General features: G+C 29.0%; 1 protein-coding gene across 2 annotated transcripts; it reads right to left on the minus strand.

The window, feature by feature from the left end:
• Positions 1 to 121: 121 nt before the first annotated feature.
• Positions 122 to 25,248, minus strand: LOC142324844 (uncharacterized). 2 transcript variants are annotated; one of them, XM_075365885.1, is made up of 7 exons: positions 25,183 to 25,248; positions 23,157 to 23,245; positions 15,058 to 15,205; positions 11,823 to 12,060; positions 11,070 to 11,231; positions 7,702 to 7,795; positions 122 to 670 (listed from the first exon to the last, which is right to left on the minus strand). In XM_075365885.1, the coding sequence occupies exons 2-7, from the start codon at positions 23,231 to 23,233 to the stop codon at positions 379 to 381; spliced, it is 1,011 nt and encodes a 336-aa protein (XP_075222000.1). In that variant the 5' UTR covers positions 23,234 to 23,245; positions 25,183 to 25,248; the 3' UTR covers positions 122 to 378. The 2 variants fall into 2 exon arrangements, with proteins under 2 accessions (XP_075222000.1, XP_075221999.1); XM_075365884.1 differs by having other exon boundaries at positions 122 to 673.
• Between the last annotated feature and the right edge of the window lie 242 nt (positions 25,249 to 25,490).

A 25,490-nucleotide genomic window follows, 5' to 3' on the forward strand; every position in this document is an offset into this window, starting at 1 on the left:
TAAGAAAATGATTAAATTTAAAATGAGCTATGTATCACTATAACTCTTGATAAGAATAAGTGACAGGAAAGGTAACAGGTTATTGCAAATTTAAAAAAAATTATGACAGTGAAAAATGGTGTACTTTTCATAAATATCTGTAATCAGTACTATTAAAACAAGTTTAAGTGTGAATGATTAATCTTATACAACAGAGAAACATTTACAGTTTTTCCGTGAACTTCAATTGTGTTAACATAAAAGTAGAAGCTAACATTTTAATTATTCTTCTAAATTTAAATTATGATGTCCATAAAATTTACACAACACACACAAACCACACACACATTCTTACACATGCTTGCACACTCATAAACAAACAAAGCAATCAGTTCACTTTTAATCCCAAGATTCTTCAGCGGTAGCACTTGTTGATGCTGTACCTACTGTTGAAGCCTGCTTCATGTAGGAATCTAAATCTTTATCCAAACTGCATCGACTATTGGCCATGTATTGGTCTAGCTGATTATCTAATTCCTCCTTAGTTGGTACAGGAACATTATCACGACGCCTGCCAGCACCACGACCACCTCTCCTCCCTCCAATGCCTCGACCTCTTATACTACCTCTTCCTCGGTCAAATCGACCTCGGCCTCCTCTACCACCTGTCCAATTGTTTCCTCCACGTCCCCTGCTTCCAAAAAAGAGAGTTTTTTTGTAACAATTATCCAAAACTTCTATATAATGAATTGCTTAGAACAGTGAAGAGCTTAATTACTATTCATAAATAAATAAATATAAAATCATTCACATTTATAGTTTGCTTACAAACCGAATGTACTAATGTTTTAACACTTATTTATTCTTTTTAAATGTTTTTCAGGTGCTTTTAATCAAGACAAGCATTCTAATTAGTTACACAAAAATAATGCAACAGACTTGTAAACTTGGAGGTGGAAAAATTGTGTGAAAAATGTTACTTTACAAAAAGGAAATGTTCAACCAATTAGTAATAAAATGTTAACTTTGAAAAATAAAAAAAAAGTTATATGAATAAAAGCATTTTTAAAAATATATGCATAATATACCAAAAATTAAGTATGGAATTGCATGCTTTCTAAGATTGTCTATACCAGGTGATATTTAAATATGAAAGCAGCTTTATACTGCATATCTATGAGGTATATGGAGGCAGGAAGAAATGGGGTTCTACATAATTTTTAAAAAATCTGCATTATGGTGGGTTTTTAATTTTTTTCTGGCATCTTGGATCCACCATATAGAATGAAAATTAGTTTTTTTTTTTTAATTAGGAAGGTAGACACACATGAGACAAGATTTCAGTTTAAAATTTTACAATAAAAACAATGGTGAAACCTCTTTATCTGTTAATGCCTTCATTAACAAGTTACAAATATTCAAAGTTGCAATTGTGTTAACAATAAAACAAGGTAAAAAATATTGCATGAACAATTTTATTGTTTTTTACATTCATAATGCATACAATAATGAACTTTAAACAGTGCTATAATATTGAGAATAAACAATAACCAATAATTACAACACAACTAATTAAACGACTATATCAACTGACATTATTTTCTACATAAAAATTAACTTCCAGGATTGTTATTAGTTGATCATCATTACTCATCAGTTGTTAATTTACAACAATGCAGTTTGTATTACGTTGAAACAATGCAACTTTAATTCCTCATTTCACCTTTTATTTCAACATCCTTATAATGGTAAAGCTTGATAGTGATAGTAAAAATTAAGTTGTGTAGGCCTAATAGTTCAAATTTGTATTTTGGTTTAAATTTTATTGTTAAGTTTCCTCGTTCACTTATTTAGTTTTATTAAATATTACATCTTCAAAGTGAAAGTGAAAGAATAATTCTCTCGGACGATGTACAGGCATGGTGTCAGTGTTTGGTCTTTACAAGAGGTATGTGATTTATTTTATAATAGATTTACAAATAGAGAACCAGTTTCGACTGGTAAAGTAAATAGACTGTGATTAAGACTATGGCAATTTGAAGAAACTGGTACTGTAAAGAATTGTCCTTGCACCAGTAGACCAAGAAGTGTCAACAGATGCAAAGTCATTAGATATATTGCAGACCATTTTGTTGACCCTCATTCATAGATTTGGACTGTCATGTTGTCTAACATGACGTAAGTTATTTTTCAGTTCAAAAAATGTTTAAAACAAATAAATTTCACCCTGATAAGGTACATCTGGTGCAAGAACTTTCACAAGATAATACTGACCACCAAACTGAGTATTGTGATATAATGAAAAAAATTGACAAGCACAATTTTTTCTAATTTCAATAATATTTACCGATGAGGCGAATTTTATGTTAAATGGCCATGTGAGTAAGCATAACTGTAGATATTAGAAGAATAATTTCACATGGTTGTTGGAAGCTCATACACAGCAACCTCAGAAAGTGAATGTTTGGGTGGAAATTGGTGGTCATTGTATTATAGGGCTTTTTATTTTAGATGACAAGCTTACAAGAGATGCTTACTGCAACTTGTTAGTCGACAGGATTTTATCAAATATCTGGGAAATGTTGAACAAGAATTAGTAACATACGATTTCAGCAAGATAGGGCATCACTCATTATTATATAAGGACATGGCAAATTTTAAATGAACATTTCCAAATTGCTGGAGAAGTCTTTAGAGAAGCCATAGAATGATCTACAGTCCCCAGATCTGTCTCTTCTAGATTACCTTTTTGTATAATGATTATAAAACAAGACCTGCAGATATTGATGAATTGAAAAGAATTGACGTATCTGCTTGTGTACCACCAGACATGATATAAGTTATTAACAGATATTTCTTGAGGTTAGAACACTGCCAGCATTTTAAACATCTATTGTAGAATGGTATGCTTTCAAAATTTATTTCACTAGTAATTTATTTATTTAAAAACATTTATTTAAAATTTTAAAATAAACTTTATAATATTTAAAACAAATAATATCAATTTATAACACTATTTAATTGATTGTTGTTAAATATTAGTTATTGTTTATTATTACAGCACTGTTTAAAGTTGGTTAATGTACGCATTATGAATATAAAATGCAATAAAATTGTTCATGCAGCGCATTTTACCTCGTTTTACTGTTTACATGATTTTTCCATCATTGTAACTTTGAATGTTTACAACTCTATATTGAAGGCGTTTCACTATTGCTTTTTCTTGTAAAATTTTAAATCAAAATCATGTGCCCACCTTTCAATCTAAAAAAATTAAGATTCAATATGGCAGATCCAAGATTGAGGAAAAAATTAAAAACCCACCATATGCACATTTTTTTAACTACGTAGAACCCCATTTCTTTCTATCTCCAAATACCTCTCAGATAGACAGTATAAAGCTGTTTCCACAATTAATATCAATCTGGTATAATATAAAATTAATTTTGTTAATAACTGGAATGACAAATCAGCAGGTATATTAAATACTTTTAATACTTAAAATGTACATCATGTAAAGAAAGGGGCCAAAGTACAGAACTGTATATCAATAAATTTGGTACAGTTTATACGTTCAACATTCATTAAAAATTCACCATATCTTTGAAATACATTTGTAAACATGAAAATATTCTAGAATCTCTCTCTCTATGTACGTGGGTATATATTTAATATTAAATGAAATTTAAATCACCAAAAAAAAGTAAATAAAACAACAAAACACATGCCATAAAAACAAAATCATACAGGGCAATCGGACTTGCACTCAAATTGCTTTTCAGAGCTCTTCTAAATTTTTTAATGTTTCAAAATAAATATTGGCATTACAATAGTTCAGAGATTACTAAATTCAACAAGAAAGACACTTTTTCTCCAAAAAAAAATCCAGTTGCCATATGCTTTTTCACCTAACATTCTTATTTGAACTTCAGTCTAAGAGATGATGAATGCCATCACTGCTGTTTTGTCTTGACATTTGAATAAAAATCCTAGTTTCATCTCTGGTAACATGATAAAACAATATATCATATATATGGTGATATACACTACATAAATTCATATGCTATGGCAAGACATTTTTCCTTAAGTGACACCCACTGACAGACAATTTTTTATAGCCCAGTAGCAGACCCAGCAATGATTTGCTATTGGTAGATTTGAGTACATATATAGATTAAATGAACACAATTACAATGTTAAAAAACTGAACATTACAGAACTTCGCAAAATTTAACCTATCACTTTTGTAAAGTCAGAATGTAAATAAATCCAATTGTCAAAACAGCAGCACTACCTATCAGTTTTAATTCAAACTACCAGTAGTCTGTTCAAAATACCCCTAAACTTTCTTCTCCTGGTCAGATTGAGGATTTCAATAGCTTTAAACGTTCTCCGAAAAATACAACCATTTTGCAAAAATCTGCATGTAAATCGGTCCAGTAGTGTTTTTTTAGTCTCTGACAAACATACAAACATTGCCTTTTTTAAATATATAGAAGAAGAAAGTCCATTACATAAATATCTTGACACCGGCACCACCTAGCGGGTATATTTTTTGTAAAAATTTTACTTTCCATGTAACTAATATGAGTCAAATTGGTCCATAAATAAAACTTTTCTAAATATCTCAAACCCAGTGCCCCCCTAGCAGGTCCATTTTTCGCAAAAATATTTCTTTTCACATAACTAATGTATATTCTGAATATGAGCCAAATCAGACCATAAATGCAATTTTTCCAAATATCTCAGCCCCAGCGAGCATGTGCACAACTCACCAAAGTTTCATTGCAATTAGATGAATGGTACAGGAACACATATGGGACAGAAAAACATTCATTTTTATATATATAAAAGATTTTTCTACAAAAACTTCATAAATAAAAGATCATGAACCATCAAAAACAATTGTGACAAGGTGATGAGTTGGTTTTCTCAATTTTTTTTCAACAACTTTGTCAATCAAATCGCCCATTATCACCAACCTGCTGCTATGTTCCTAATCATGAACAGCTGTTTGCCCTTCTTGAAATGAACGGCACCCATTGTCTTACTTTAGTGTCACTAATATTATTCATCCTGTAAACGTCAACACACAAATTTCCCTGAGAATTTCAGCCACAGAATTGTTTTTTGCCATCAAAAATTGGATTACACCTTGTACTAACACATTGTGGAATCACAAATTGTAACACTAATTATAAATGGATGAATATAAACAACAATAAAATGACTAAACTATTGTTAGTTAACCATCTGTTCACATCGCTTATGTAGACGGTAGATTCAAAATAAAACTTAATTTAAAAAAAGATCTGATGTTTCTTCATTTATACCTACATAAATTGTAGTACTTCTGCAAACTCTAATAATGAAAGTTTTAACAATCGAAATGGCTACATGGTTTTAAATTTCATGTTAATTTTTTTACAATTAGCATTTTCATATATTTGGTATTGACTAAAGATAACTTATGATGTGAACCAGTTATTTCTGGGTTTTTTACTTAATAATTCTGAGTTACAATAAAAACTTAACAGTTGTTGACTATTATCCTGTTAACAGTTTCAAACCACATTCATTTTGGCACACAAAGAACAAGATGAAAAATTAATACCTGCAATCAAATAATAAACTTATTTTTTTAAAACTACAGCATTTCACACAATGACCACAAAGGAAATTAGTAACAAAAGGTTTCTGGGAGAAGGAGCTAGCAAATTTTTTGCAAAATGCTCATTTATTATCTTTATATATAAAACTATATGTGTTAAAAGGAACAGATGCAACAAATAAGAACTAATAAATATTTTTTATCAAATAAACTTGATTCAAGGGTTTTTCCAGTGTAATGTCCCAGCAATGAATAACTACTATGAACATTCATTAGACTTACATTACAGAAAGGATTCATTTGACGGGGCTTTCATTTAATCCTGTGTGCCAACATGGACAGAACCCATCCAGAAGTATAGCCTCCTGTTTATTTATATCGTACCAAATGTTTTACTTTAAATATCAGTTTCCTAAACTGTAAAAATCATACTTTTTTTACAATAGAACGTTTCCTCTTCTGTCCTGTCTGGATTGTTTATTTAAGGAATAATTCAATACTGTATCCCATAACTCAGAACGTTTTTTGTGCTCAGATATCTGACTAATTCGATGGTAATTTTATTCCTCTTTGTTTTGTGCTAATTTTTTAACCTTATCATAAATTCTACATCCTCAGATATTTGTTTTGTAAATGTCAATTTGTCTTCTAGTTCATTTTCTATATATATATATATATTTATATATATTGCTCTATTACCAATTAACTAAATCTGAAATCTTCATCGCAACACTGTTTTCATTTGACAAAATTCTGTCATAAATCCTTCTCTTCTCCTATTTATCATAAGCCCTCTTAGTTGAATTTTATCACTACCACGACAGCTCTTCTTTCAACGACCAATTTAAAAAAAAATCCCTTGGAATCAGGTCAGGACAATACATTGAGTGATCTAGCAGCACAAACCTAAGATCTTGCAGACAAAAAATTGTTTTGTTGGCCACATCGAGCATTATCCTGAAGCAGTCACACCTTTTGCAGTATTATTTTTGTTTTTAGTGACCACAATGGCTTAATTGTTTTCACCACTTAACATTGTCTTTAGGTGTAAAGTGAACAAAAACAAGACCTCCATATTACTATCATAATACTGTCATTATTAATTTTCCAGCAGACGTGTTAGTTTTTAAGTTCATTGGAGATAAAGGATGTTTTAGGCCTAAACTATGTCTTAGGTGTAAAATGACAGGCATGTCTCATCAGTGGTTATTATCTGCTTCAAAATAAGGACTCATTAATCTTCAAATGTTTCAAAAGCTTGTGGGAATTTTCAAGCAAATTTTCAACAAATTCTCTGTATGGGTGTCAATCAGTTGTTGTGGAATCTAACAGACAGAGACTGAATTTTGATTAAATCATGGATGTTTGTAAATGTCAAGCCAGAGCTAATATTCAACTTCATTAATTTTAATTTATTGATTACTATTAATCAATGGTTTAAACATTTTCATATTGCCATTATTCTCTGAAGTAGAAGGCCTACCCCACTGTCCTTCCATTAGATGCTCTTTTTGTTAGATCTACCAACCACAATTCATACATCTTACTTCAATAAAACTATCTCCATATTGCATTGCTGCTCCATACTAGAATTATCTTTGATTTCACCCCCTCTGTATTGAAAAAAAATGTATCACTGCTTACAATTCTTTTGTGATGCCATCACAAGAAGCAGTGCTCATTAAATTAACCTTTAAACACAATTAAAAATATTAACTACAAAAAACTACTTCAATGAATAGATGATATGAAGTTATCTGCTAGCTGTTCTGCTAAAATTTACAGCAAAGTAGTCAGGGTTGCAGAGAGGGAAAGTAAAATATTTCTTTATTTTTTGACTTTCCCTTGACACACACCAAAAATTCAGTTATCACTGACAGATGCAAAAAAAATCTTCATTACATAATCCAGTTTTTAGCAACCTACAATATCTAAATATTTTAAACGAGCAAGGAAATATGGCATGTATGTTAACAATTTGAATCTGTTGATTTCTTCCCATAAGCATAAATCTGTAAATCATCATTGTGTTAAGTTAAAATGGTCAATAGCTTATTATTACATTTTAAAATATGAATTTAACGTCCTATTAAAGCAAAATATTACATTACCTAAATCCACCTCTGCCACCTCGCTGGCCACGCTGCCTTAACTGTGTAAACCTACCACCTCCACCACCAACAGACTGACGCCTTAAACCACCTCCTACAGCAAATAAAGTAAGTACATTTGTAATCTTTTACAAAAAAAAACCCATACAATCTTTTTCAATAGCTTGTTTACATCTAATATTTAACAACACTGAATTTTCTTATGTGGCTAGCCACATAAAAATAATTTTTTTTTTAAATTTTTTAATAATTTTAACTATACATTTTTATACGTTTACAATTTTAAAGAGTGGTTTTTAAAATAAGTTTAACTGATGATGAGGGAAACCCTCGAAAGCGCTATTATGAAAAAACAATAAGCATAAGGTAAGAAGCATTATTGAATTCTGTACTATTGGTGGTAAACTGTTTTATACTTTTGTCTTTGATAAAATATATATATATATATATATATATACTAATTTTATTAATCATGACCTGTTGGTATTGATATATATAATTTATTTATATAGTAGTTTCCACTTATCAACAATCTTTAATAGTATATTCGAGCGCTTTTGGATTAGTAATCCATTCTCAAGAAAAATGATGTGATTAAATTATCAGAACAATTGAGACCTTCAAACTGACATGACGGATAACACTTACATTATTTTACCTTTTGAAGATCAATTGTTATATTTATAATTTTTGTTTTTAAAATTCAAGTTAGTATAATATTGTTATGTGAAGTAAATAATTATAACTATAACAAATCAATGTTCCTCAGAATGGATTACTTGTAAGATTGTTGGTAAGTGGTAACAAAAGTATAAAGTTAAGTAGTTGTTGGACAAAAGTATAAAAACAGTTTACCACCAAGAGTACAGAATTCAATAATGCTTCTTACCTTATGCTTAACAATATATATAGAGTAATGACAAAGAAATGTGAAATTTAAAACCACAAAAAATCCCATACAAAGTTTTTGTCATTTTTTCTATGTCAAATTGCTATCGGATTTGTCATCGGTGACCCCAAAAACCTCACATAGTAATTTCACAGATTATGAAATTTTTTACACCCACACCTTAATTTACTCCCGCATGAGGGAATGTTTGCCAAAGTAATGGTGGAATATTGTATTGTCACCCAACCTTAGTAACTGCAAAATTTCATCAATAGGCAATGTCAGGAAGTATGTTAAATTATTACACCTGCACCCTTAACTTCCCCCCCTGGTCGCACAGGAGGATGTTTGCAAAAGTAATGGTTGAATATTGTACTGCCACCCGACCTTAGTAACTATGCAAAATTTCATCAATCGGTAATGTCAAGAAGTATGTTAAATTAAGGATGCAAGATTTGAAAGACAAACATGAAAAAAAAATTTGCGAGTTAAAAAAGTAAGTAAAAAGAACCTTACTGCAAAATTTCATAAACACTGAAAAATGTGTTCAATCACAATCATGCCACAAGTTTATGTAATACCAAATATCAAGTAAAAATAGGGGACTTGCATTGCTAAGTCAGTATTTGTAAATTAACAGCCAAATAAAGTAATATATGAAGAGAATATATCAAAATGGATCACATTTATACAGATTGAATTTATATATTACATTAAGAAAACTTCATGGCATGATTTGACAAACACTGAAGATAAAAGAACTAAAACATGCCTTCCGACTGACAAGTTCTGTATATTTCTTTTATATTTGATAGTTAATTTACTCTTTTTTTAAATAAACAGAATAATGAATCTATCATAGAGAATTCTATGTTGTCATAATATAAAACATTCAAATGAAAGATTGCTCTTCCCTTGTTAAAAGTAGTTTTTCCAAGATTTACTATCACAAAATGCATTTTGCTAGGAAAAATCTAATAGAAAAAACATCAAAGCCTTTAAAATTTTGGCACAGTTTACTTATTTTTAACCTTTTCAGATCAGTAGCCTTGGAACTGGTTATGTGCGGCATCAGTTTAAAAACGCTGTTACAAAATCATTTTATATGGGTTTATATTCACAAAGGAATCAGTTTTATTACACAATTTGATTGACGTTTATAGGATGTAAAATGTTTTAGACTAAGAAGAATATGACCATTTTTTTCTCAGAAATGTGCTTGTATGTACAACTTGTGTATTATAATTGCTATGAGGATTACAGATTTATTTATTATTTACAAAAACAGCTTATCTTACTAGCAACATATCGATGTATTGAAACACATAATAAATTATGATATACAGCACTAAAAAAAAAAGGAATTTGTGGTCATAAATATGTCACTTTTACTTGAGGTCTATAAATATCTTTTCTGACAAATGATATCGGTAAACATGTAATACACATCGATTCGTAATGAATAACAGTATACAGTAAAAATGGTTTTTTGTCAATCTGAATAGCCTTTTGAGGGGTGGGGATTTTTATAAAACGTAGTTTTCTGAATCTACTTTCACTTATACTAACATATGTTACTAATCTGTGATTTATGACATGGGTTTTTCATCATATTTTGCACAATTTTCAACCGATTTGCTTGCAAACTATGATTCATAAACACAAAGCAAAAAAAAAATTTTGCTAATAAAAAACGCAGTAGAAATGCGCAAAAAAAATTATGCAATTAAATTATCGTAATTTTTGTACTGTTTCAATGATTTTTTTTTTGTCACAGGCATAAAAAATATCCAATCGTAATGGTTTTTTTTTGTCAGAATCTGTTAAATCTCTTTAATATACTGTAATTTTTTCAGAAGAGGGTAGCATAAGACTATGAAGGGAGGGAATCAGATACCAAAATATTTTCGCGGAGCGCTAATCAACCGAGGATCATTGTGATGGGAAAAGGTTAATGATTAATTAACGCAGGAAGCCAGCCATGAAGTTTGCTTAAAGAGTGAGATGATACGATGTTTATAGCACATGAAAAGTGTCCCACGCCACTTTGGCCAGATGGTCAATGCCATCTGGATGAAAGTTTGAAGCAATATTTTAAAATTTCAATGATACTTTAGACACCCAACAAAAAATTTATTTAAACTATACTTAACAAACTTAGGAGACCAATTTAAAAGTGACTTTGTTCCAAAAACTCATCTACTCTTTGTTAATTCCATTACCTCTACGAATAAAATAGATATAAAATCAATCAATAAAAAGTGAGAGTTAATGGCTTTTTATAAGTTTGCAATTGGGAATCACATTTACAGGAAAAACCACTTCAACTACAAGAACTTTAAAAGTTAGGGAAACCCCTAACTAAGCTTTATTTTAAAGTTTCCTAAATTTTACCAGAACACACACACACACACACATTAAAAATACATAAATTTTATAATACAAACTGCATGCTCAAGAAAAAAATATCAATACTTACTCTGTGGTTTATTCCTGAATCGTACATTGCCAGAATTATTATTATTATTGCTATTGTTGCTGATACTATTTGCTCTGACACGAGACCTGGACCGCGATCGTGAACGAGAGCGATTTACAAACTTGCCTACATTATTGAGCGATTGCATGCTCTGACTGCGACCTGAAAAAAATTTGACTAATTAAAACAGAAAAAAATTATTGAGGAAATAATGAAGAAAAGCAAATGAATTATTGCATTTCACTGCTAACCTAGAATTCAACAATTAAGTGTCTCTTGAAATTCAGTATTAATTTTAAAAAATTTACTCCACTTTCCTAGACTACAATTTTTTATACTCCTTAGGGTAAAGAATTACAATTTTCTGGAGGTCTACGGCCTAAAAGAAAATCGAAGCTGAAATGACTATGACAATGAACAGCTAAAGTGAAATAAGTTTTCATCTTGTATAATCAAGTAAAAGATAGAAATAAATATTTTTTTAACTACTTTACAAAGTCAAGTGGTTAAACAACAAGGAATTTTAACACAACCTGTTTCAGACATTATTGAGATCCTTTATCAACCAATAGCTATGAGAACATTGGTGGCCTCTATAGTTACTGTCAATGTCATGCAATTTTTTTACTGGCAACATTTTGTTGACTCTGATCAAGTGATACTTTCCTTGTTGTGGGACATATTTAATAGAAATAAAACTATACATAAATTATACTAGAAATAAACCTAAATATAACAGAAACAAACACTTACTCATACGACCCCGTCCACCTCCACCTGGAGGGCCGCCATTTCTTCTCCCTCTTTGTCGGCCCCTACGTGGTTGTAACTGCTGCACTGAAGGTGTCCTATTCAACAGACGACCTCCTCCTCTTGCTGATTTTCTAGCCTTTCGGCCAAGACTTAACCTATCCTTGATATTAGCAAATCCACCTCCACCACCAGTTACTGAAGCTCCTCCTGTCAAACCAAGTCTCTGGCGCAGACTTCTCTGTAAATTTAAAAAAAATTTATTCATAAATATAATGTACTAACATTTATTTATAAGAATTAATATAAATTAGTATCGATTAACATAATAAAAGTGTAATAAGCATAAACATTTAATAGCTTTTTTAATTCTTAAAATTATTTAAATAGCATTCAGTCTAAATTAACATTCATGTTAGATTTTAAATATATACTTGACTAATGAGTTTCAATGATTCGACCTGCGATTATGGAAAATGGATTGAATATCAAAATCAAGAGAATGTGCCATTTTCTATACAGGTAGTAAAAGAAAAAGCTATTAGCATTTATGGCTCGTTAAAATGTGATGCAGAAGCATAAACGTTTATTGCCAGCAACGAATGGTTACAAAAATTTAAGAATCGTCATGGTTTCCACAGTTTGAAACTAACTGGGGAAGTTACAGCTGCTGAAAATATTTTGATAATTTTACAGAAAATTGCTAATGAAAAAAATTATGAACCCAGACAAGTGTTTGAATCTAAACAAAACTGGACTCTTTTGAAAATATATGCCCAGCCGTATGTTTGTTTCAGTTGAAAAGAAATCTGCTTCAGGTTTCAAGCAGCTGGCTCTAATGCTGCTGATGATTTAAAATTAAAACCTGTAGTTATGTATCATTCTGAAACTCAAAGGGCATTTAAAAGCATATCGAAAACAGAACTGCCAGTTTACTGGGAATCAATAAAAACGTTTGGGTGACAAGTTTTATTTCAAGATTACTTTTATTTACTAATTTACTCATTCCTGAATTGAAAGTGTACTTGAGGGAGAAAAATACACTTCAAAATATATAGTAATTTATAATGCGCCTGGTCATCCACAAACACTTTAAAATATCAATGAGAATGTTAAGATATTGTTCTTGTCTCCAAACACTACATCTCTAATTCAACCTTTAGATCAAGATGTTATTAAAGCCTTCAACAAAAGTGTTGAAGTGTTTTACCTTCGTAAAACATTTTTAAAAAAATGATCCAAGAACTAGATTCAAAGGAAAAAGAAAACGTTACACATTTCTGGAAAACATTTAATTTCAAAAAGGGTGTTGATATTGTAGAAGAATCCTGGGATGAGGTAACAGAGTTGCTTGAATGGAGTTCAAAATTTGGCCTGAAGCAGCTCTAACACAATTACCAAGAGAAGGTATAACAAATCCAGTGGTCAATGAAATTGGATTAGCCAAATTGCTTGGGTTTGATGATCAAGCAAACATTGACAAACTAATCGAATCTCATGTTCAAGAATAATCTAATGCAGATCTTGTAGTTACTTAATAGTGAAGAAATAGAAGATAACACTGAAGTAGCCAAGCAAGAGAAAAAACATTGACTATTAGCAGAAAAGCTAGTCTTTGAAAATTTGGATGGTTACTTATCGTATTTTGTTGAAAACAATCCCAATGAAGAAATAAGTGCAAAAGTTTCAAGGCTAATGGGGACGAATACTTGTTATGATGAAATTTTAAATGAGAAACAAAGCTACGAAAATCAGAAGACTTTAGATTCTTTCTTCAAGCCAACAACATCTAAGTGAAAGAATGTGACAGATATGTACATGAATGATTTTAACAGAAGAAACAGTTGAATAAACTAGTGACATATTTTTTAAAATTTAAATCACAATAACTAAGTTATTTTTATCATTAAATTATAATATTGTGTTATCAAGCATTTACAGTATGTGTTAAGGTTAACAAGTGTTACAGTATTAACAATTAAAAGTAAGTTTTTATTTAATTACAATTTTATATGCTTAAGACTGATTATTTCACTTATATTTGGGTCTTCCTTCCATGTTATAGTACTGTACCGTAAATATATTACATTCAATTTGTTATGTACTTACTAGGTGTTTTAAAATTAAGCTGAACAACCCAAGTTACGAGAATTTCATGTTTAGCGATGTTTCAATTTGAAACATGAATTTCATGTTCAACGTACCCCACATGTAAGTCGAGGTCTTACTGTGGATGATTGGGAGATAGTAACTTTAGAAATCCCCTACCATTGATTCTACTGCAAAAGAAATACTAGTTGAGAAAAAATATAAGGAAATACCTGCAATTTCAGTAAAAGATGTTTTATATAATGTAAACAAAAAAATTAACCATCTTTGAAATACTATAGTTTTGCAATTACTAAACACCCATAAAAATAAAGTAAAAAAAGAATCTTTTAAAGAACAAAGAATGAAACATTAATGTATGATGGGTGCTGCAAAAATCCCAACCAAAAACTACTGTTAGTCACTGATTAACACAAGTTTGGAAGGTTTTTGGGCAAGCTGGATGTGATTATAGTTTACAAAAAATTTACTAAGCACATATGTGAACTTAATATATCTTCTATTTTTTGTATATTTCTGCACAAGTGGAGTGAAAAAATACATTTTAGAGTTTGTTTTGTTATAAAGTTAATTTAACTAAAAAATATAACACACCGAACATTGTGATTTAATAACCTTTTGAGCTCAAAATCTACAAACTAATAGATTCTAGTAATAAAATTGGCAGAATAATGTACTTGTATGTAACAAAAATTAAGTATTTCAATCAATCTATAAAAAGTAAAAAGGATTAACATATTATCAATAACCTTTAAATTCAATAGTTATAAAAAATAAATACTTACAATAATCACAAACATTTATTATTTATTTTAGTAGCAAGAACATTTTTTTAAAAATTCCATTGGGAGAGGAAAAAAATTATTTTTACAAACATAAGTAAAGAGATTCTTTGTTTTCAAGTTACTGATAACAAACAAATTTAACCCGAATATGATTCTAGAAGTAAAATGACTCTACTAAAATCTTTGAACCAAACCACACCAAATTGGTGTAGTATGTACAAAATGAAAATATTTATTCTTACAGTAACAGCTGTTTTACCCTTATGTTAAACAGCTGTTTAACATTATTAAAAAAAAAAGTTTCACCTACATTTTAAACAAAAAAAATCAGGTAAAATATTTACCTTTTTAAGCTTTAGAGCAGCCATGACCGCAGGTCTTCTTTCCATCTGCATAGCCAGTCTCCTGTTCCGTGCTGTCTGCTGTTGTAAGTCCCTCTGTCTTTGAGCTGCATTACTTCCTTCTGCTGCATTACTCCGCAAAAATGTGAATCTGTTTGAAAGCCAACCGGTGGGGAAGAAAACACATTGAACATTCAACAAACATATATTAAATGCCTTTGTGCAATTACTGCAAACCAACAGTCTCACAATGCCTGATCGTTCATCGGTCAATCATTGTGACCAAAGTTTAACATATCTTAGTGATTTTTTCTTTTTAGTAATAAATGAACCATTGATCAGGGTTCGTTGTGACAATAAGAGCAGATTTTTAGCCTCAATAAAACTGACATATATTATTCCATGTTATGAGGCATATCTGCTATAAGAAACTAAGCATATGACAACTTTCAGTTGTCTTCTTGATCTAACAAAAGGAGTTCTCTAAACCACAAAACTGTCTTAGTATTTTATCCATTTTTCCATGAAATTTTTTTTTCTTTTCTTTTTAAATAATATAAAATTAAAAATGAATTACAATGCAATACTGCTCGTTTAGGGATAATTTCACAGAATCTTTTGTAAATAAAAATTTGAAATTCTATTTAAACCAAAATATTTCAAAGGTATTTTAGTTCTTTTAAATATAAACACATAGTAAGTGTTAACTCTTGCATTTTAAATATACCTTTTAGGTCTTTATATGTTAAAGATATGTAATTTTATACAGGTTTGGCTGTGAATATTCATTTCAATTGATGCTGTGTGTTTTCTGCACTATATTCATAATTTTAAGCGGTAATAAAAACTTGTGACAGACATTGTAAACTGTGTACAAGTTAGAGACCTTTCAGTTAGATTAGACTTTGATGAGATCAGTAATTTTAATTTACTTACTAACATTTTTATACACAAATGTCACATAATGGCGTAATATGTTATTTGTATATATATTTTTTCATTTCTTTCTTTTATTTCTTTCCATATTTTGCACAAGGAGTACAATATTAATAATGTAATTTATCTGAAGTTTAATTATACATTTACAAATTCACTAATTTCTATTTTCTTCTTCCATTAATCTTTTTTTTTTCCTTCTACTGCGTACTAGTACTTTCAGCATACATTTTTATGTTGTTTATCAGCATAACCTTTTTTACACATTTATAAAACAAAACCAAAACTTTATAAACGACTGATTATTAAAATCATATTAAGCCCACTCAAATGAATTTTCACAACACAGCATCATTTTCACCATTTTTAAAAACCCATAACCAAGGGGTTTCTTTCATGGATATTACTTATGTTAAACATGATTTCACCACATTCTTTTTTTTTACAAAATTTTCATAAAATCAGTAACAAATAGTTAATAACTCTTTTGATATTAATTCAAAAGAATGCATCTTCAAGAGCAAACACACATTTATCTAAATATTCTTTCCCATATTTTTTTTAATACTTATGTATTTTAAATAATGTTTTCCACAGCTACGTCAGTGAAATATGTTCTTGTTTTTATCGCAAAACTGTGATCCAAATTAGTAATACAATATTTTTGGCATCACTCATTCTCTCTCTGTATTTATATTTATTTATAAAAATATTTATAATCCTGTGTAATATCCAAGAATTCCATAATCTTCATATATTTTTCACATTTTATAGATCAAAGTTGTGATTAATGTGCAGAGTATGTATTAATGACCGATATTAAAGCAAGCTAACATATTTTTTGACCAATCTGACATAACAAAACACACACAAATTCATCCACACTCAATTTCAAACACATGCAAATGAATAAAATTCAGTCTACCCTCACTAAAAAGTTTTATTTTATATTTCACATTAATATTGTTTGAAATTTTAATAAAATTTAAAAAAATTATTTCATTTTTGGACCTAAAGAAATAAAATTAAAAAATACAGGTGTATAACGAAAAACCAGCTGGCACTATGAATCAATCAAATAAAAGCACAAAGGTAGGTTCTAAAAAACAGTTTTAACTGTTCTAAAAAAAAATCTTCAATAAACAATGTTTCATTCCAAGAAATTGTATGGAAAGAATGCTACTATCATCATATAGCACAATCTACAAACTGACTGTTTTCCAACTAATGGTAAACTTAGAACAAGGGCACTTTTATTTAACTACTATATTCAATCTGAAGCCAAGTGCACCAAATATGCATTATTTTTTTAAATAGAAGTAAAAAAAATGGACATTTCAATTATAATTAAAGTAAATATACAAAAAAAAAAAAACTACTTACCAACAATTGAATTCAAAACGTTCAAGCGCTTTCGGAATTAAATTCCATCTTCAGGTACTCTCATATTTGTCCTATTTATAATAGTAATTAAAACTTTGCATGTAAATGATAAAAAATTGTGGTGTTTGCTTAAAGCATAACAGTTGGTTGTATATGTTATAAAATTATGTCAATATAAACATCCTGTCTCAACAAACAACAGCTGAGACCACCAAATTGACAGGATGTTTACATTTACATAATTTTATAACATAAAACGATGAGCTTATGTTTTAAGCAAATACCACAATTTTTTATAATTTACATGTGAAGTTTGTAATTACTATTGGAAATAGGACAAATAAGAGTTCCTGAAGATGGAATTTAATTCTGAAAGTGCTTCAAAACTTCAAATTCAATTGTTGGTAAGCATTTTTTTTTTATATTAACTTTAATTATATACTTATACCAACGGGCCATGCTAAACAAAAAAAAAAAATTATATTTCAATTATGTTCCTTAAACTTAACTGGTGTAATGTTAGGGCAGGCAAAAACAGCATAATCTTGTCTAGTTGTCAGCGATCAACCAATATATTAAGTTACAAGTTTCGTTACATTATGTATAAATAATCCTTGTGCTACCCGATGGGGCATTCCATTCTGTAAGGGTAATCATGCAAGGAGCAACTGTGATACCATGTACACAGATATAATTGATTATTTCAGTTATGATGTTAACTAGTGATTTCACAGCACAATTGCTTTTTTGGCTTGGCCTTTTTTTTTTGGCCACGCTTTAATCAAATTGTTATGAAAAAAATGTCTATCCCATACATTGCACTCATTTCTCAAGTTATTCATGATAACACCATATGTTTGTAAATCTTTATGTTCTACATTAACTTGATTAACAATTTTTATCAAAAATCTCTTTTATAATTTGTCTTTGGGGAAACAATACCAAGGGACAGATTTTTGCAAATTAGCAGATATTACATCTTTCATGAAAATGAGAAACTAAACAAAAATAAGATTATCAGCTGTGAACATTTTCTTAGACAATTTCCAGAAACTATTTAGCCCTAACAGATGAAAGCCTAGCGGCTTTCAGATAAGTTTTCATTTACACAACTAAATCCAGCGAAACAAGCTTGGTTTGGAATAAAAATTAAAAGGTGTGACAGTGAAATTGACAACCATCATAATTTCAAGATTTACACTGGTATATATATATATATATATATATATATATATATATATATACATTAATAATACAGCTACTAGTAATGATTTGCTCATTAGTGAGAACATAGTTTTAAATGCGTGCAGTAATCTTATGAATACAGGTAGAATCATAAATGGACAACTGGTAATTCTCAATTGGCCAATGAACTTCTGAACTACACAGTGAATAGTGGGGGAAGAATATTCCTGCAGAAACAAAAACAAATTAAACTTAACAAAAGAGAACTTTCTTATGCCTCTGCAAATAAAAAAAAATACACTTTAAGTGAAAATATAAGAAAGATTCTAATGCTTACTATCCAGAAAAGCTGATTTCAAAGAAAATTCTCAAAAGTCACGATAATAAATTATTATAATTTCCAGTCATTAAGGAAAAGCAAAGGACTGTAAATTTTTAGTTATCTTTTTTAATTCACCCTTTATAACAGAAGCACACACACCGGATATAACTAGAAAAAGAAGACTGAATGAATGATTTCAGGCTAAACCTGTCTCAACAAATTCTAGAATCCAATCAGCTTCCAGAGCTATCACTGCTCAGCCATCTACTTCAAGTTCCATCACTTAATTAGTTAATCTTTAAGGAAAGTTCTGAAGACATTTCACTGAAAAATACCACCAATAACTAAGGCTACACAAACTAGGGAGTGAAGTATTACACCAAAGGATTAACAGAAGAAACAATTTATCAATGTAGAACTTCTCAAATTATTTTGCATTTAGAAAATCATTTTTTAATTTATCATTAAAAAAATAAAAAACAAAAATAAATAAATTATGTAAAGAGTTAAAAAATATTGTAAAGACCATAAAACTCTTTTATTCATACGTTATCATAATTAGATAATAAATATGTTTAAAATGTAAACAAAACTCTGTATTAAGTACTACTGTCTGAATTAAAGGAGGAGTTTTTATTAAAATGATAGAAAGATTTTATGTAATTTCAGTGGTTCAGAAGAACTATCTGGATGAGAGCAGCGAATGTATAACGAAGTAATACATATGAAGAAACCTCTATCAATATTTGTAGTACTGACTAGAATCAGTGTAATAGATACTCCATTTTAGTTTTATTAACCATTCCCCTTCAGTTATGAGTAATTCCAGATGTAAGCAACCTTTTGGGGACAAATTCTTTTTTTACTGAATTGAAAAGTATATATAAAAAGATAATCACCTGGCATAAATGAAAGAATTAATAGATTTTTAGATGTAATATAATAATCCTAAAATGTCATTTTTTTCAATTTTAGCTTCACTAACAACAACCCTTTTTCAAATCTTTGTGTACCCACTCATGATGTTTGCACAAGTTTTTTAGGGTCTGCATGTCAGCGGCTATGACATTTCTGAATGAATCTGTACAAAGAGGTAACAAAAATGTTTTTAAGTGCATTTTTGAAAAATTGAAGGAATGCAGTTCCTGGGATGTATTAGCTGTTAAAACTACTACTGCATTTAAGAACAGAATTACTTTTAAAATGCTTAAAAATCGATAAAATATGGAAGTATAGTTTATGTTATTGTTGGTTGCTACACATAAATGTTTTCAACTTTGAAGTACAATATGGAAGGAAAACTACAAAGATCTGAAACATTTCAGTTAGAATTGTGATTTCATTATGTCAATAACTCATACACTAACAAAAAGGTAATTCCAGAATTTCCTAAAAATATAAATGAATGATGACAATCACAGCTACAATCAATGCAGAGATTGAATTAGAAAAATAAAATGGAACAGATTTACAAAGTAAATATCAAAGATAACTGAAATGTAATAAATACATATGGTTAATTAGCAGAAATTCTCTGTGAAAGTATGCCTTTTATAAGGAAGCCATACTCACAGGGGCTTAAGGTTTAATTTTGGGTAAAAGAAAGAAAAGAAAGTAATAAATAAAAAAAATAACAAAAAAGGACTAAAAGAATAAAATTTAAAAAAAATAAAAAGTAAGAAAAAGAAGAAAGAAGTGTAGTAATGATATTACAATAGTTTACAGTAAATCTATAAGAGGAAACCAGATTTCAATCAGACATCCATTTTCTACTACACCACAATTAAGAAATATAAGAAGGCATTAGAAACATGTCTACTGCTAGATTCATCAAACTCTGGGTAAAGTGGTTTTTTCTGCTTGTTACACTGGAAAATCTCCAACTTCGGGCATTTCTCATTCCTTCAAGTATGAAGAGGTTATGAAAATTGTTGTTATAATACTAAATAATCAAACAGTGCTGTTGGATTTGATTTTTGTATTATTTTTCTTCTATAATCTCTTTAATTTCAGTGAAGACAGTTGATATCAACTTAATCAGGTGAATTATTTAAAATATTACTTAGGAGTTAAATTCATTATAAAAACCACACACTGATAATATAGAAATGCATTAAATGAAATACTGTAATAGTTTACATTTTCTTTTATGAATATTTTTATAGACTGGTAAACTTTCAAAATACCTAATATGATGGACCAAAGAAAAAACTATACTTGCATTTATTTTTTAAAGTAGGGTGGGGTTAACCTTTTCTGTTGCTTACCTTCCTAAAACAGCAGATTATGAACTTTTAGGAATAATAAGTACTTTTTTAGGTTTAAGCTTCAGCAGAATTTTTTCAGATTTTTATCAGTAACACAATTTTTTTTTTGAAATATTATCATAACACAACTGCAGTTTCTGAACTATTTCACAAAAAAAACCTATTACGCCCAAATAATTGAATTATTGATTTTAGGAAACAAAAGTAATTTCATATAGTTTTGTTTTTTAGCAAAGAAATATTCAAATATAGTAATCATTTAACTAAAAAAATACTTAACAAAATTTTTTATGTAAAATTAGAATAATTCAACCATCAATTTTATAACGTAAAATTTTTATTTTCAATTATTTCTTTTCATATTTAAGATATAAAAGATATTATAAGTTTGAAAATTGTGTAAAAAAAAATATTTTCCATGCTTGAAGAGAAAAAGTATTAACAGAAAAACCCCTCTGGAGGTTTGTGGTCACCAAAAAATAATCTTGAACCATGCTTACACAAAGCAGTAACAGCAATAAATAAATGTACACAATATAAAAATTAAAAGTAGTTCAGTATACAGAAATAGAGGATGTGTAAAATAGTGTATGGCAATTCAGTAACTGTAATAGAGAGCAATATCTAAGAAAACAGGAATATGAAAAATATGCTTTTAGACATCAATAAAAATTAGTAAAAATATTTAGTATTTATGAGAAATAATTTACTAAACACATATAATAGCTAATCTGTTATATGCAAACCTTAAACAATGTCTATTAAGTAAAGAAAATTGGTTGGAAGGAGTTGCAGTAATATGTACAAGAATGAAACAGAACAATATTGTTGGTTTGTATTAAAAGTAGTGAAATGTAAAATTTGTTATGACTATATCAGAAACTCACATTTTGTTTTATTTTTGAATGCTGTAAATATACCCATAATAGGAGAAATAATAATCTTTATTCAGCAATTAAAAAAAAATCACCATGATAAATCATATAAACAAAAGTCAAGCAAGATTTTAATATTCTGGTGTCTCTACGCTACTCTCAGAAGAGCAGTAAAGCAGATCATGTTCTAATCAGGCTATATAGCAATTCGCAGTTCAAAACAATACAACAGACTCAGCAACTGAACAATAACAAAACTTAAATAAAGTTATATATCTTTCTCCGTAACTAAAAAAATTATATTTCTAAAAATTATTATTAATTTAAGATTTTAGACAAAAATAACCACAAATCATAAATAGTATACGAGAGCCGTAACAATAAAGGCCTGGGTTTACATTTACAGACAACAAATTACCAAATTTTATAAAACTAAGACAGCATAGGAATCGACCCTCCTATCTTCTTAAGCTCATAATATCTACTAATTTCTCATTCTCTTGTTCTCAACAGCCACACACATACACATATAAACAAAGCAAGTGATAAATCCTAATTTTCACTTGCTCACAAAGAATAAAACACAAAACCCTTTACAAAAATAACAAAGATAGTTACACAATACATGCCAAATAACAGCACACAAATAAACTGTGTGCCAGTTTAACTTGTGTCTTCAGCCATAAATACCCAAACAACTGAATAATATCAAATCGCTGTTAAATTTTTCTTATCCATTTATTATCTAGAATGCTAAAATCTCCTCAGATTTCATAGCAGTACTAATACAAAGACAGTTACAAAGTGGGTCCTTTATTATCGGTAAATGTTTAATGAAATATACCAGAACAAACTGACTATTCTACTCCCAATTTTTTTTTAAATTTATTACATGGTTATGTTATAATCTGAATATACTTTCATTCAGCATAAAAGACATCAATATTATAAAATTTTATGTCTAATCCTTCTACTTTTTCTGGTTCTGTTCTTATCAGAGAATGAGCGGCATGTCAGCTAATAATGTGAATATTGTTTAAATATTTGTAAATCATTAGTAACATTTTTTCTCATCTGTTATCATAAAAAAAGAACAGAAACATTATGGAATGTGCGCTAATCTCCATCACCCACCGTTCATGAAGTGACATCCTTGTTGTATTCTTCAACAGAACTTTTTGCATTGGTCTATCACTGATGAATAATGCCATGATTAATCAGATCTGCAACAAAAATACAATTGTCATTTTATAATTTTTCAACTACAAATAACAAGTGATTCTTAATTTTAAGTAAACAATGAATGTTCATAGCTGTTCATTCTCATTATAGACAGCATTTTCAGCTTACCCATTATACTTTTTCATATTATTATTAATAATCATTATTATTATTCACATATTGATGTGAATACAAAATTATTTGTTTAACAAAAAAAAATTACCATACTTCTAATTGTTCGCTAAATCAGCCATTGTTAATATTATGAGTTATTGTTCACAGACATCCAATTTTCTTATTTCAAGCTTATTTTCACTATCCAGTACAGCACTGCACTTTGATCAACACCAGTGAAGGCAATTTAAATTTCTATCATAGTTTTGGCGTAATGCCAAGCTGAGATTCACATCAACACTAATATTTTCACGATAATTGGGCTAAATTCTTATCCAGGAATATACAAACAATTACTTAATTTTAACTGTCAAGGCCAAGATTTCATCAAGCTTTAAAATTGCTAATTAAGCAAAATTTATCAATTTCTGTGAACAGAAATCTGTGATCAAGAATGACTCCCTATCTTTAACTGAGAAAAATATACTTATGATTGAATTAACTTTGAATTTAAAAAAAAAAATTAATCTTTCTAAAAAGTAATTTTTTAGTTTTATTGATATCTGAACACTTTTGATTATCTTCAGTCTACATTATGATAGAAAATGTCACTCATTTTGTAAATGATATAGTTGTATGCTTAAGATATTAATGTTATTTAAATATATATAACAATGATTATTAAACATACAATAAAATGATTCCTACTTTCTCCAACACTTCAGCATTGAGTATCGGTAGAAAATGTTGAAATAGTGCTAGAATAATGAATACTATAATTACATTAAAATCAAACTTAAATGACACCACCCATCTATTCAACTAAAACATGTGAAAAAGTAAATCAAACTACAAGGCCCTTCACAAATTCTATTATATACGTAGAACCAACCATCAATAGCTTTCTTTAGGTATAGATATATTTGTCCAAAGTCAATTGTAATATTATCTATCGGTAAATTAAATTTAAGGTTCAAAATTAAGTTTATAAAAAATCCATAATTAATAAAAATACACAATGTCTAATAAAAAATAATGCGAAATGGTCTTATCTTAAAATTGTACTGTAGAATTATGCACTTATATATCATTTGTATTAAACTACTGATAACTTTGGCCACAACAAAACTGAATTATATATAAACTAAAAATATTCTACATATAAGTTAATATTAATACACTGCCATGATTAAACTGGAGATGCGACAATTTTTTTTAATCGCAGAAGTGTAACTGTTGTAACAGTTACAATCTTCAAACTATGTACGCGCGTTAGTCATACAAGTAATTTTGACTTTAATCTGCACTGAAGTGTGTGAAAAATTGCATAGCTCTTAGAACGAGACAAACCTTAAAACGATTTAAAAAATTAAGCCAAAAACTGCTTATTTCTGATGATTCCTGATTCTTATTTAGGAATATGCGTTCTCTGATAAATATAAAGCTTGAAAAACCACGAAGGGAAGACATAATTTTAAACCAGTTCCACTGAACTGTCAATTTTGTCTCACGGATTTGTCAGGCAGTTATCACTAATTATAATAAGGATAAAATGTAGTTATAAAATATTACAATTTATTCAAGGGTCAGCCACAAAATGTCAAATACAAACATTACCCAATATTTAGCTACTATATCAAATTACAATTGATGGGCTAACTAGCAATCGGAATTCTGCAATTCAAACCCGACTAAACAAAGAAATATACTAACAAAGGGAAAAAAATCAAATTGATTAACGACATACGACAACTCAAGTCTCAATATATACAATTTTTAAAATTAAATTTTTTAATTAAAAAAAAGAAACTAAATACGAGCTTACCCAAACGCACATTCACCAAGCAACGCCAACCACCATTACAGTTCAATTGCCCACTCTCCAATTACGACAAAGAACACAAAGAGATTTCATAAATTGTGTACTAATATTATCGCCACTATGCAAGCATATCCTTACTATTAAAACCTATCTATTAAAATGTAATAAAGATATGTATTAGTTATAAATGTAAAAATATTTCAAACATTAAAATAATTGGTAATTAAAAAGTAAAAATAACAAAATTTAAAATCAATGAATTTACAAGAGCAAGCAAACTGTAGCGCCATCAATTTAGTCTTTTGCAATTT

This window comes from Lycorma delicatula, chromosome 5, assembly GCF_047948215.1.
Source record: "Lycorma delicatula isolate Av1 chromosome 5, ASM4794821v1, whole genome shotgun sequence".
Lineage (NCBI taxonomy): Eukaryota > Metazoa > Arthropoda > Insecta > Hemiptera > Fulgoridae > Lycorma > Lycorma delicatula.

Coding starts and splice junctions, on each gene's coding strand:
- LOC142324844 (XM_075365884.1), bottom strand. CDS start 23,233: ATGGCATTATTCATCAGTGATAGACCAATGCAAAAAGTTCTGTTGAAG. Junction 11,232..11,822: donor AGGTGGACGGGGTCGTATGA/GTAAGTGTTTGT, acceptor AATTTTTTTCAG/GTCGCAGTCAGAGCATGCAA. Junction 674..7,701: donor GGTGGCAGAGGTGGATTTAG/GTAATGTAATAT, acceptor CTTTTTTGGAAG/CAGGGGACGTGGAGGAAACA.